Source organism: Mus caroli, unplaced genomic scaffold, assembly GCF_978045245.1.
Source record: "Mus caroli unplaced genomic scaffold, Mus_caroli_1 scaffold_13, whole genome shotgun sequence".
NCBI lineage: Eukaryota > Metazoa > Chordata > Mammalia > Rodentia > Muridae > Mus > Mus caroli.
In genome coordinates, this window is record NW_028227268.1 from 92,225,252 (window position 1) to 92,238,359 (window position 13,108).

Below are 13,108 nucleotides of genomic sequence, written 5' to 3' on the forward strand. Positions count from 1 at the left end.
GGGAGCAGAAGGGGTCTGAAGCCCCATAGAAGGAACATCAATATGAACTAACCTGTACCCTCAGAGATCCTTGGAACTGTACCACCAATCAAAGAAAACACATGGTTGGAACTTGTGGTTCTAGCTATATATGTAGCAGAGGATGACCTAGTCGGTCATAAATGGGAGGAGAGGTCCTTGGTCCTGTGAAGGCTCTATGCCCAGTATAGGGGAATGCCAGGACCAGGAATGGGAGTGGGTGGGTTGGGGAGCGGGGGGGGGGGGGGAGACGGACAGGGGATTTTCTGAGGGGAAACTAGGAAAGGGGATAACATTTGAAATGTAAATAAAGAAAATATCTAATAATAATAAAAAAAAGAATACTATGCAGAGTGGTTCACTCCTTTGGCCAGAACTGGGGAGACAGAGGCAAGAGAATCACTGAATTTGAGGCCAACCTGGTCTACAGAGAGAGTTTTATGACAGCCAGGGCTACACAGAGAAACCCTGTCTAAAAAAAAAAAAAAAAAAAAGGTAGTTTTTCAGTTAATAAGGGTTCACAGAAGTACAATGTAAATACTTCCATTTACTCTTCTTAACTATCATTTAAAAGCATTTAATTCAAAAATCAGAAATGAAAATATAAACAAAATACATAGTGTTAAATTTTTTTAACACCAGATTAAAAAATACTTGAGAAAGAGCATCTAAAGGATAATGATCAATCCTGGCTATTCAATTAGGGACAGAGCAAAGTTACTCTTATCTCTAGCCCTCCTTCTCTCTCTCCCTTCCCCCATCTCTCCACGTGGCCATGGCCCGCCTCTCTCTCTTTCTACCTTCTCTCTTTCTCCCTGCCTTTCTACAATAAAGCTCTAAAACCATAGATGGTCTCTGCTCATCAAGACGGGCTGTGCTTGAACAATGGGATAGGCTTTCCCCTAACCTTAGCAGAGTCTAACCTCCCGCCAGAAGGCCTTCCTGCACTCCAGCCACTGACCGGACCAAGGACTCTCGCCCAAGTGGGAACCACACAGTGCCCCCTCTCCCCCTGCCCTCTCCTCCCTTCAGTCCCATGACTGACCAAGCCGCCCCAGGGGGGGCCCATTCTGTTCTCAGCTCTTCTGCAGTGTCCAGTGGTGTCTGGGATGCCTGAGGCTGAGGACCTGTTACCTAGGACTGCACCTTGTCCACCACCTGCTGATCTGGGGTCTGTGGCTACCCACAGCCAGACGCCCACCAGGGGTCATGTGGAAAGTATGCGGCAGTCCTTCCCTGTCCACCTGACCAGAACACGGGAACTCTGGCAGGATGCAGGTTTTCTCCCACTCCCTTTATTCCCCCAGGCTCCTTGTCCCAAAAGGGAGGAAGGGAGGCAAGGAGGGAGGGAGGCAAGTAAAGTCACCTGTATTAAAACATTGACAAGTTCTGTCCAAGAAAGGCAATTCCATTCCATACAGTATCAAAGGTCTGGCTCTCTACACTTGGCCTTGTGTTCAGTCATAATCATATTCAACAAATCACAGATGCTGAATTTTCCAGTCAACCACCTTGGATGATTCCGTAACTCTATATGCTGCCCCACAACCTACTTGATCGGGATTTATCCTTACTGGCTTCTAGCAACAGACCCAGTAGTAACTGGGAATTCATAACAAGTCCTACAACATCCAAGAAAGGATAACATCTTTGAAAATGGAACAAGAGACCCTAAACAGCATTCCTGAAAACACAAAGATGTAAAATGCCATAAGAGACTGAAAAGTGGCTCAGAACTACAGGAGGCTCAGGAGAAATGACACATAAAGGGTAGCAGGTAATGCTGGCCCCATTGTGTGTTCAGAATCACAGGAACCCAAAGAGACAACACATGAATGTTAACAACTAATACTTAGCCAAATGGCCTTTTTTTCTATTATTATAAAGAGCACTGACAATCAAAGGAGATGGTGATATACACCTTTAATCCCAACACTTGGGAAGTAGAGGAGGGTGGATCTCTGAGCTTGAGGCTAGCCTGGTTCAGAGAAGTTCCAAAACAGCCAAGTCTATATAGGGAAATCTGGTCTCAAAAAAAAAAAAAAAAAAAAAAAAAAGAAAAAGTAATAAAAAACACTGACAATCGACTTTAACAACTGAAAAAGAGATATGAAAATTAAATAATAGCACTTGGTGATGGAGAAATGGCTCAGTGGTTAAGTAAGAACACTGTCTGTTTTTCTCAGCACCCTATGGCAGCTCATAACCATCTGTAACATCAGCTCTAACGCCCTCTTCTGAACTCCACAGGTGCCAGGCATGCACATGGTATATATATGTGTGTGTGTGTGTATAAAGGCAAAACACCTATAAACATAAAATCATAATTTTTTAAAAGTAGAAGATACAAATCATAGTTCTTTATCAACACTAACTTCCTAATTTTTATCATCATATGGAATTACCTAAATAGGGGAATTGTCATTGCTTTTAAGAAGTTCACACTAAAGAACTGAAATACCCAGGGTCAATCATTATCTCTACAACTTAATCTCAAAAGGATTTAGAAAAATAATAATACAGAAAAATACAAAGAAAAAATAAAATGCTCAAACAAAGTAGTAAAACAGCAAATCTGAGTGAAAAATATGAGAATTACTTGTATCAGAATTATTTCCATAATCTAATTAGGAAAATAGCACAAATAATTATATGAGAAACTACTATCACTGGTTATTTAAAAATACAAATTAAAACTACAATGAGACACGATTAAACCCCCACAAAGAATCACCTAACTGAAAGTTATAGATACCAAGTATTGAGGATATAAAGCTACTGGAAATCTAAAATACTAATCAAAGGAGTGGAAAAGGGCACAGCAGCTTATACAATTCTCCAGAATATTTTCAAGAGGTTAGCATATACTCAGCACAGCTAGAAATGAAAACATAATCACACAAAACTGAATGCAAATATTCATGCCCGATTTATATATTTACCAAACACTAAAGGCAATCCAAATGGGTAAAGAATGGTATATCTATAAAATGAAATACAGTACTATCCATTGTAAATGTCACTTTTATTTTCTCAGATGAAGTGATAAGAGTCATACCCAAGCTGTGCAAATACACAGCTTAGGCTGAAACCAGAGCATTTCCTTCTCTGTTCTAACTATCCCTAGGCCTAGGCCTAGAAGCTTCAAGCCTCTGCACAATCTAATCTTTTTAAACTGACTGGCTCAATCTAGCTTTTCTTGGTTTCTCAGAGTATGAGGCTCTGCTTGGTCTCAAGCTAACTCTGGACTCATGCTAACTCTGGCTCGTTCCGTCTTCACCTGTGTCTAGCTTGTTCTATCTGCAACTTGTCCCTGTAAAATTGTCCTGGTAAAACTGCCATACACACACATAATACCAACACCTCTCCCCCTTCCTCACTTACTCCTTCCCTCCCTCTTGCCTTCTCACACTATCTCTGCTCTTAAGTATCCTCTCTTCCCTGTCTGTTCTCCTTAGAGTTAAGTATATCCTATCTGTGACTCATTTTGTCAAAATTTCCTGATTCATCACTTTGTCTGCTCCTCAATCAGACATTATTAGGGATTAAAGGGGTGTGTGTCTACATTCCAGTTGTATCACAGAGACTGGAAGTTCTTCTCATATGTGATCCCTTGCCTGGGTAGCCATATTGTTGGATTAAAATTCCTCTATATCCACCAATAAAAAGAGATAGAGCATCAATATACAACAATATAATGTTGTATACAACATTATATACAACAACAATATAGATGAATTCTAAAAGCATTATGCTATTTTGTTTTGTTTTGTTTTAAAAGAGTAATCTCATATATTGTTCCACATATCCATGACATTCTGTGAAAAGTTAACTACAGATAACAGATTAAAATTAAAACTGGAACAAAGACTGGTAAGGTAGCCACATACCTCTAACCCTAACACTTGGGAGGCAGACACAGGATGATCACCTTTAGTTCAAGGCCACATCATGAACTATATAGGGAGACCCTGTCACAGAACAAATACAAAAATCAGGAAGATGGAATTTGTAGGTGGCGACTTGATGTTGTAGCCTCATTGACTCTCAAGTCTTAGAAAGTGGAGCTGAGGGGACGGCTCAGCAGCTAAGAGTGCTTGCTACAAGTGTTAGACCCTAAGTTCAAATTTTAAGCACCTACATAAAACCACAGGCATGGCTGTGCACCAGTGACCTTAGGGGTATGGTAGCAGAGACACAGAATGACTAAGGTTCACTAAGATAAATCTGTGTCAAATAAATAATGTAAAAAATGATAGAGTAGGATGGCTTATGAATTCCTCTCTATATATGCACAGGCTCTTACATGCAGGTATAAGACACATGCAGGCAGACACATACACACACACACACACACACACACACACATCCCTTTAAACTGAACTTTACCATACATGAAATTTTTAAATAAATATTTTATATTCACAGAAAAGTATTTCTACAGATATTTTATTCTCATGTGAATAACAAAATCTAGATAGACAGAATACTTTCATTTTATAAATGAAGCAGCAGGCATACAGTAAATGAGTGATCATACAAATTATATGTGGTAGGACCAAAACTGGAGAATAGATATACTAATTCTACTTCAAAGGCATCCTATGAATTTCCTCGTGTCTCAGTCAATCTTATGGGGAAAATATGTCCCTAAAATCTAAAGAGAACCATATATAAGACAGAATAAAAAGTAAAAATATTGTTATTGGAATATGACAACTTAGGATTTGGTTATGATCCTTAAGGAATTAAAAGTTCCTCACTGTAGAAATCTGACTTGTGATCCACAGGCAACAAATAATGATTCCTTCCATGGAACCTTAATCTTTTAATACTAAGACAAGACCTTAGCAGATAACCTTGCAATGACTGCTCCAATAAAACATCATTGGTCTTCAGCACTGCCCTGGACAACAGGACAGTTTAGTGCACAATGGGTTTTGCAGCTTTAAATAAACATTTTCAAGTCCCAAATACTACTGCCATTGGAAGGTAGAAAAACAAGAGAAAAATCTTTAAAATTAGCTTTTCAGTTTCAAAAATCAAAGGAAGAAGAAACATCCTGTAACAGTTTCTCTAACAAAAACATTTTAAAAGTACTGAAAGAAGAAAATTACTGACCACCAGAACTTCTCACCCCAGAGTACATTCTGAACTCTCACACCAGAGTCAGACCCCCTCTCAAATGAAAACTGTTCCGGGGACATTTCTGAGATAAGGGTTTCCTGGAACGAACCCAGTCCTACCCCTCCCAACTAAGGACTGTGCCAGGGACATCTTTGAGATAAGGGTGTGAGTAAAAACCTCAGTTCTAATGAATCAAGTACATGACCAAAGTGTGGGACGCGGTTGCAAAAGCACTTTGGAAAAACCCTTGTTTGAATCACTTAGTGACGTAAAACCTGTATTTTCCCTGCCCTGCTCCCCCCTTACCTCCTACCTATAAAAGCTGGTGAAAAGTTTGGGCTAATCGCCGGATCTCCTCTGCACCCACCTTGCAGGCTGCATGAGGTCCGGCCCCAGATATCTGGTATATATGTGCTTTTTGTTTGTTTTGTCTGCTTTCTTGTTGTTGCTGAATTAAATCTTACTCTATACATCTTAAGTACCGGTCTCAGTGTCTTCTTGGGTGCGCGGCTGACCCGAGGCTTGAGTAAGTGCCTCCCTTTGGGAGTTTTGGAGTCTTTCATTTGGTGCATTGGCCGGGAATCAGCGCGACTACCCAGAAGTCCTGGACCCACTCAGAAGTAAGATTTACTGTTCTGCTTTGGTCTAGTGTCTGTGTTCTGTTTACTGTGGGCCTGGGAGAGGCCATCTGAATCTGTATCTGGTGCGATCGCTGTTTTGGGTTTGCGTGACGCTCTGTGCTCAGTACGAGCACCAGAGACCGTGCTCCGGGACTGTGGGCCTGGGAGAGGCCATCTGACTGGAGACCAAGCAGGTCTCAATAGAGAGCACGGGGTGGGTAGAGATAGACGTATCTGGTGCCCACCGTCCGATCGCCCTGGGGGACGCCCCAGGAAGACAAGGGGAGGGTCAAGGACGCTTGACGGACCCCTCTGAAGGCCGAGAGACCATCACTTAGGTGGAAGGTCTAAGCTGGCCGGCCTTGGAAAGGCCATCTGAATCTGTGAGTTGCCTGTGGGCGACGGGAAGTCGCCGCTGTTTTTGGTTTCTTTTGTCTAAGTCTTGTGTCTGCTTTTGTCGTGTCTGCTATTATTCTAGAAATGGGACAATCTGCTGGGTGTGTAAGTGTGGAACTGCTGCATTTGTGTATTCTGAGATTGTGGGTTTATTCTGGCAGTGGCTGTGAGAGGACGACTGTCTATGGCCTCACAGTCTGCACCCCAAAGAAGTGTTCCAAGGGAGACCCTGGAAGGAGTGCCCAGGGTACAGAACAGTCAAAAAGACCTGGCTGTTGCCTGGCAGAGTGAAAGAGAGAGAGAGTTCTCTCTGCCAGGGCGGGGGTGGATGTGGAGTTCCGCCCCCGTCAGAAAAAGGGAGTCAATGTGGAATCCGACCCCGTCAGAAAATAGTGTTTGGCTGGTTGTGTTTGTGTCACGTGACAAGACTGTGTGTGTGTGTGTGTGTGTGTGTGTGTTAACCCTTTGTCGACTGTAGACTTGGACTGACGTCAGGACAGAATTTGTCAGCAATAGTTTTAAAAAAGGAAAAAAAGGGAAAAAAACTCAGTGCTGGTGAGTCCCAGACTGCTCAAAAGAGCTCTGAGATTGCAGAGCTGGGCTAAGAATTTCCGGCTTTGGCAGCGCGGGTAGGGCTTTGATAGCAGCAGTGGTGCTGAGGTTCTGAGTTCTGCAGACACAGCAGCAACGGAGGCTGTCTGTGCCTTGCGAGTGAGTTGTAAAATGCTGATAGTGAGTGCAGCGGCCTGCCGGCCCCCGCCTGCCAGTCCCGGAGTGGCCGTGAAGCCTGCCACAGCTGGGGAGGGGCCGACTACAGCGTCCCTCTTTTGGCCCCCCCCCCCCCAGAGTCTACCCGCACTCCCCTGTGCCTGCCTGGCTGCCTGCGCGCCTCCCTCACCAAGGTCAGTGCAGGGAGCACGGGGGTGTCTCCCGGGTGCATGCCCACACTCCTTTGTGCTCACCCCCTCGCTGCCGCTGCCACCAAGGGCTCAAGCCGTGTGGAAAGACAGTGCAGAGAGCACCAGGCACCGCCCTGAGCTGCTGGCAGTGAGTGAGAGAGACATCCACTCACTTGGGGCTTCTTCTGTCCAAGGTAAGGAGCACCTATGGGTCTAACTGCCAGGCTCTGATGAGGTCTCGTCTCTGTGGGACTGAAAGTGTCCCATCAATCTGACCTAGGTAATAGGTAATAAAAAGTTACAAAAGTTAAGAGAAAGATAGAGGTCTGCAAAGAAAAATTGAGAGCAAAAGCTTCAGCAGACTCAAAAGAAATAGGTTAACAGTAAAAAGAGGTAGACTATGAAAAAAGTTAAGTGACAGAATATAGATGTAATAATTAGATAACATTCAAAGGAAAGAGAACAAAAAGATATATTTATAGATAGAGAGGGAGACAGTTATGTGATCTAGTGAAAGAGGCAGAGAAAGTGTGTGTGAGAGAGAGAGAGGCGGAAGGCAGAAGAAAGAAAAAATAGGAGCAAAGAGAGATAAATGACAAAGACTAGAACCTAGCAAAGTGACACTTGCTAATAATACTAGCACTTAGAGATGATCTGTAAGAAATAGGGAGCCAGAAAATTTTCAAAAAATGATAAGAGAAATGAAATGCTGGTCACAAAAGTCAGGGAGACTAGAAAACTTAGTACCCGGCAACAAAAGCAAGCTTTTGGCTGAAGATCAAAGTGTTTACTGTTATCTGTTAAAGAAAAAGAGCACTGGGTGAGAGACTGTCCTAACAAGAAAAAAAGAGGAGCCCCCCCTCATGACCAAACCCTTCACCTGTTTGTGGCTGAAAGTAAAGAAAAAGCAGAAGGGGTGCTAACACAGAAGCTGAGTCCTTAAAAGAGACCGGTGGCCTACCTGTTAAAAGCAGCTAAAAAGAGACTGTGTTTCATATTCCTCCACTGACGAGTGCAAAGCAAGTTTAAAAGGTTCCTGGACACTGCGGGCCTTTGCAAACTGTGGATTCCAGGTTTTGCTGAATTAAAAAGATAAACAGCCCTTCGTATAAAAAATAAAAAGAACAACCTTGGATGGCCTTAGATGCTATTGAGACTGCCCTAATGTTGTCCCTAACTTTGGGACTCCTAGATGTGACTGAGAACAAAAGTATTGCCAAAGAGGTTCTTACTCAGAGATTGGGACCCTGAAAAAGACCGGTGGCATACTTGTGAAAATTAGACCTGGTGACTGTAAGATGACCTGCTTGTCTGCACATAGTAGCTTCTGGTCAAGGACGCAGATAAAAGTGTGGTTCAGCCCCCTGACCGATGGCTGACTAATGCTCTGGAAAACATGAACTCCTGGCACTAACCCAAGCCCTGCGGTTGGCTAAAGGCAGAGACCGAGGTGCCGAGACGACGAAAAGCGGTGGCTCACCGAGGCCAGAAAAAAGACTGTGATGCTGATCCCAACCCCCACCACCCCGCGCCAAGTACGTGAGTTTCTGGGGACGGCGGGCTTTTGCAGAAAGAAAAAGCCCCATTCACCTGGACTGAGGAACACCAAAAAGCCTTTGACAGCATAAAGGCAGCCCTGCTTGTTAAAGACGCTGACAAGCTTACTCTGGGTCAGCATGTGACTATACCCACTACCAGAGTTTACTGCTCCTTGGCAGATGACTCCACTCCTGTACATCAATGTGCTGATGTCCTGGCTGAGGAAACTGGAACAAGAAGAGATCTGACTGATCAGCCTTGGCCAGGTGTGCCTGCCTGGTACACAGATGGCAGCAGCTTTGTCACAGGAGCAACAGTAGTAGATGAAAAGCAGCTCATATCCATGGGGCCATCTACCAACAGAGGGGGCTACTTACCTCGGCAAGTAAAGATCAGATCAGCCTTGGCCTGAGAGTTTGAGCTGGTACACGGACAGCAGTAGCCTCATGATTGAAGGTAAAAAAATTTTTCCAAGGTTCAGAGTGCCAAAAGCAATAGTGTCAGATAATAGCCCTGCTTTGTTGCCCAGGTAAGTCAGGGTGTGGCCAAGCATTTAGAGGTCAAATAAAAATTACATTGTGTGTATAGACCTCAGAGCTCAGGATAGATAAAAATTAGTTTAAAACTCTATGACAGACCTTGACAAAATTAATCGTGGAGACTGGCATGGACTTGGTGTTCCTTCCCTATGCCCTATTTCTTGATTCAGTTTTACTCTGTTTAAGATCTTTTATGAAACTCCTATGCCCATCATAGTCTCAAATGATGTGTTTAAACCTATGATGTTGTTATAATAATGATCTGTATGCTAAGTTAAAAGGCTTGCAGGTGGTCTGGTCACAACTGGGAAAAATTGGACTGAGTACGCGGACGACATTGCTCCAGGGATCCCAACAGCTGAGACAGTGAACGAGCTGGGTATCCCAAGGACATCTCACCAGTTCCAGCCAGAGATCTGATCTACGTGCACCTGCATCATGCCCAGACCCTCAAGCCTCGCTAAAAGGGCCCCTGCCTAGTTTTGTTTGCTAATGCTTCTTGTTCTGTTTTTGTTCCCATGTTAAAATAGAGTCTTTCATTTGGTGCATTATGCAGTATCTGAAATTCTAAGATTAGAATTATTTACTAAAAGAAGGGGGGAATGAAAGAAGAAAATTACTGACCACCAGAACTTCTCACCCCAGAGTACATTCTGAACTCTCACACCAGAGTCAGACCCCCTCTCAAATGAAAACTGTTCCGGGGACATTTCTGAGATAAGGGTTTCCTGGAACGAACCCAGTCCTACCCCTCCCAACTAAGGACTGTGCCAGGGACATCTTTGAGATAAGGGTGTGAGTAAAAACCTCAGTTCTAATGAATCAAGTACATGACCAAAGTGTGGGACGCGGTTGCAAAAGCACTTTGGAAAAACCCTTGTTTGAATCACTTAGTGACGTAAAACCTGTATTTTCCCTGCCCTGCTCCCCCCTTACCTCCTACCTATAAAAGCTGGTGAAAAGTTTGGGCTAATCGCCGGATCTCCTCTGCACCCACCTTGCAGGCTGCATGAGGTCCGGCCCCAGATATCTGGTATATATGTGCTTTTTGTTTGTTTTGTCTGCTTTCTTGTTGTTGCTGAATTAAATCTTACTCTATACATCTTAAGTACCGGTCTCAGTGTCTTCTTGGGTGCGCGGCTGACCCGAGGCTTGAGTAAGTGCCTCCCTTTGGGAGTTTTGGAGTCTTTCAGTACATCTGTACCAAAAATAGTATACATCACCTAAAAACAATGGTGTGGTTTCTTCTAAAGTGGTTTCATTAGGATCAGCTCCAGCTTCCAAAAGAATCTGTGTGATTTTCCAATGTCCTTGACTCACAGCAAGATGCAATGCACAGAAGCCCTCAAAAGTCTTTGCCTTAATGTAGTTTTCAGATGAATCTGTTGAGGAAGGGAAACCCATTAGCCAAAAGATTATCAGTCCTACTTCTTGGGCATGAAAAACAAAGACTATATGTGAAGTTGAATGAAACAGGAAAGTACCAGTGAGTCAAGGGACAGCTGTATAAGGAAGGACTCCAGTGTGAACAGCCCTTTGGTATTCTTGCTACAGAAACTATGCTCAAGTACTGTTACCACTCTAGAGGCCATGGGACCAAGGAGAAAGAGGCTGATAAATAAGGAGGACTAGAGTCTCATGCAATACCAACTTCATTCATAGCATCAGAAAATCAGACGTCTTATGAAGAGCCACGTTAGTGTACAATTACAAGACAAGCCACACATGGCAAAACTTACTTTCCCATAGGGGCAATAAACAGTTGTAATAAATAATCTTAAGTAAATTCACTCCTATCCATTAAACCTGGGAAGAGCAAGGAACATAATTCCATGTTCTAAAGAAACTGACATCACAGGACTCTTGTCTTGTTTCCTTGGAGTTTTCTCACTACCACTCAGAACTCTCACACAACTTCAGGTTTTACAACTCTTACTAGCTGTGGAGCAGACGAGGGGAGTGGCAAGAGCTGAAAGGTAAGATTTAATATAGATACACTGTCAAAGATTTGCTTAAGGAAGACCTAGTGAAATATTAATGAATGTGATTTTATTTCCAAATTTATTTACAATTTTCAATGAGGAAAATCTCTAGTATTACTTCCTTCTATTCAGTTTTTAATACTTTTTTATTCAAGTTCACATGTGCACATGTATAAAGAAAAGGGAGTGAATACAGATTTGTTAACATCGTTCAGCAGCCAAATGTCAACCTCAAATATTGTTCTCAGGATCACCATTTATTTTCTCTGAGAAAGGAAATTCACAAAAGGGAGCTCATCTGTAAGGTGCAAATCACAGCATAGCCTGCTTTATGCTCCATTCTCAGGAGGAATCTTGACTGTAAGATTAAAGTGTTCTCAATTTAATAGCTCATAAAACAAACTGAGAGGTTACAATGCACCATCCCCTATCAAACAGAAGATTCAGTGGTGGGAAGAATTTGAAACAGACCTTGTTTGATCCTAAAATCTATGTGGGAGCCTAGCTTTGTCCCTATGTGAACCCCAAATAAAAATTTAAATCTTTATTCTGCTAGTAATGGGGGTTTTTATCTGCTGAATATGATAGCTGTCTTTTCTCTGTCAAGGGAAGGATGGAGCAGGAGATAGATGATAGAAGTTGGCTTTTAGTTGAGGATATGGTCGCTGCCATTGTGTCTCAGGTACATTCTCAGTTGCCACCCCCGCTGCTGCTGCTCTCTTCTTCTTGCTGCTGCTTCTTCTTCTTCTTCTTCTTCTTCTTCTTCTTCTTCTTCTTCTTCTTCTTCTTCTTCTTCTTCTTCTTCTTCTTCTTCTTCTTCTTCTCCTCCTCCTCCTCTTCCTCTTCCTCTTCCTCTTCCTCCTCCTCCTCCTCCTCCTCTTCCTCTTCTTCCTCTTCCTCCTCCTCTTCCTCCTCCTCCTCTTCTTCTTCTTCTTCCTCTTCCTCTTCTTCTTCCTCTTTTCTTCTTCTTCCTCTTCCTCTTCCTCTTCCTCTTCCCCTTCCTCTTCCCCCTCTCTTCCTCCTCCCCCTCCCCCTCCTCCTTCCTCATGCTCCTCATGGGTCTTGCCTCAGAACTCAAGCCCAGGAATCTTCGTCTTCTTCCAATCCCAGGCTATAGGCATCTTTATTAACCAATCAGGGATAACTTGGGTATAACAAGGTTTACATAACATTATTTGGTGTACGTGAGGATCTCCTCATCGGGGCAACGCAATCTCATGAGCCAGAAGTTAGCATTTGAATACATAGTTATACCAGACCAACCTCCTACATTTCCCTCTTTTTGTCTAAATAAAAAGGCTCTTTCTCTTACAATAATGAACAACATACAGCAGGAACAATTGTAACATAATTATGAAATCTATGTATAATATTTATATTCACAAAAGTCCAGTCTACTTATATTTGACAACATAGAAGAAAGTATTCTATTATCTATCCTATCTTGGTTAGTTTAGAGTTCTATACATAAATCATTTTCTCATTATAATCTTAAGTATTTAAATCCTCTTTTATAACTTACAACTACATCCTTAAAACACCATTTATAATTCCTCTCCAACCTTCATTAAAACCTCTTCTAGAGCCCTCTAACCTTTATTTGTCTTCCTTAAAATAACTTCTTAAGACTCCAAAATATTTTCTTAGACCTTTTATAATTAAAGTTTAATTTTGAGACTATCACTATCTGGTTTCAATCAGAGACCTGAGAAGGAATAAATATTACCTGAGTAAGTAGAAAATACAAACAAGCAGCTTCCAAGGCTATAGAAAAGGCAGAGAAATGGCTGCCTGAACAGTTCTCCAGAATTGTCTCTAACACTGGTGCATCCATCTTTAGCCTTCTGGCCTAGTGCATCTGACAGACATTTTTGTGAAGCAGGAAATACGAAAGATTTGCTTACCCTGTCTTGGCAGAGTTCAGCAGTAGACTTTGACTGTGTTTTTTTTTTTTTTTTTTTTTTTTTTTGCCCATTTTGGACAGCATT

General features: G+C 42.5%; 1 protein-coding gene across 5 annotated transcripts in view; it reads right to left on the reverse strand.

The window, feature by feature from the left end:
• The window catches only part of Asb3 (ankyrin repeat and SOCS box containing 3), a 200,381-nt gene that overhangs the window by 53,385 nt on the left and 133,888 nt on the right, over nt 1-13,108 (reverse strand). For 3 of the 5 annotated variants that reach the window (XM_085829040.1, XM_085829039.1, XM_085829041.1), the window contains exon 3: nt 10,362-10,520. The exons of 1 other annotated variant lie outside the window; for it this stretch is intronic. In XM_085829040.1, coding sequence (XP_085685166.1) covers nt 10,362-10,520 — 159 coding nt within the window. Of the gene's footprint in view, nt 1-5,512; nt 5,682-10,361; nt 10,521-13,108 lie in introns of those variants that run through there. One more of the 5 variants, XM_085829043.1, reaches the window with a different exon arrangement.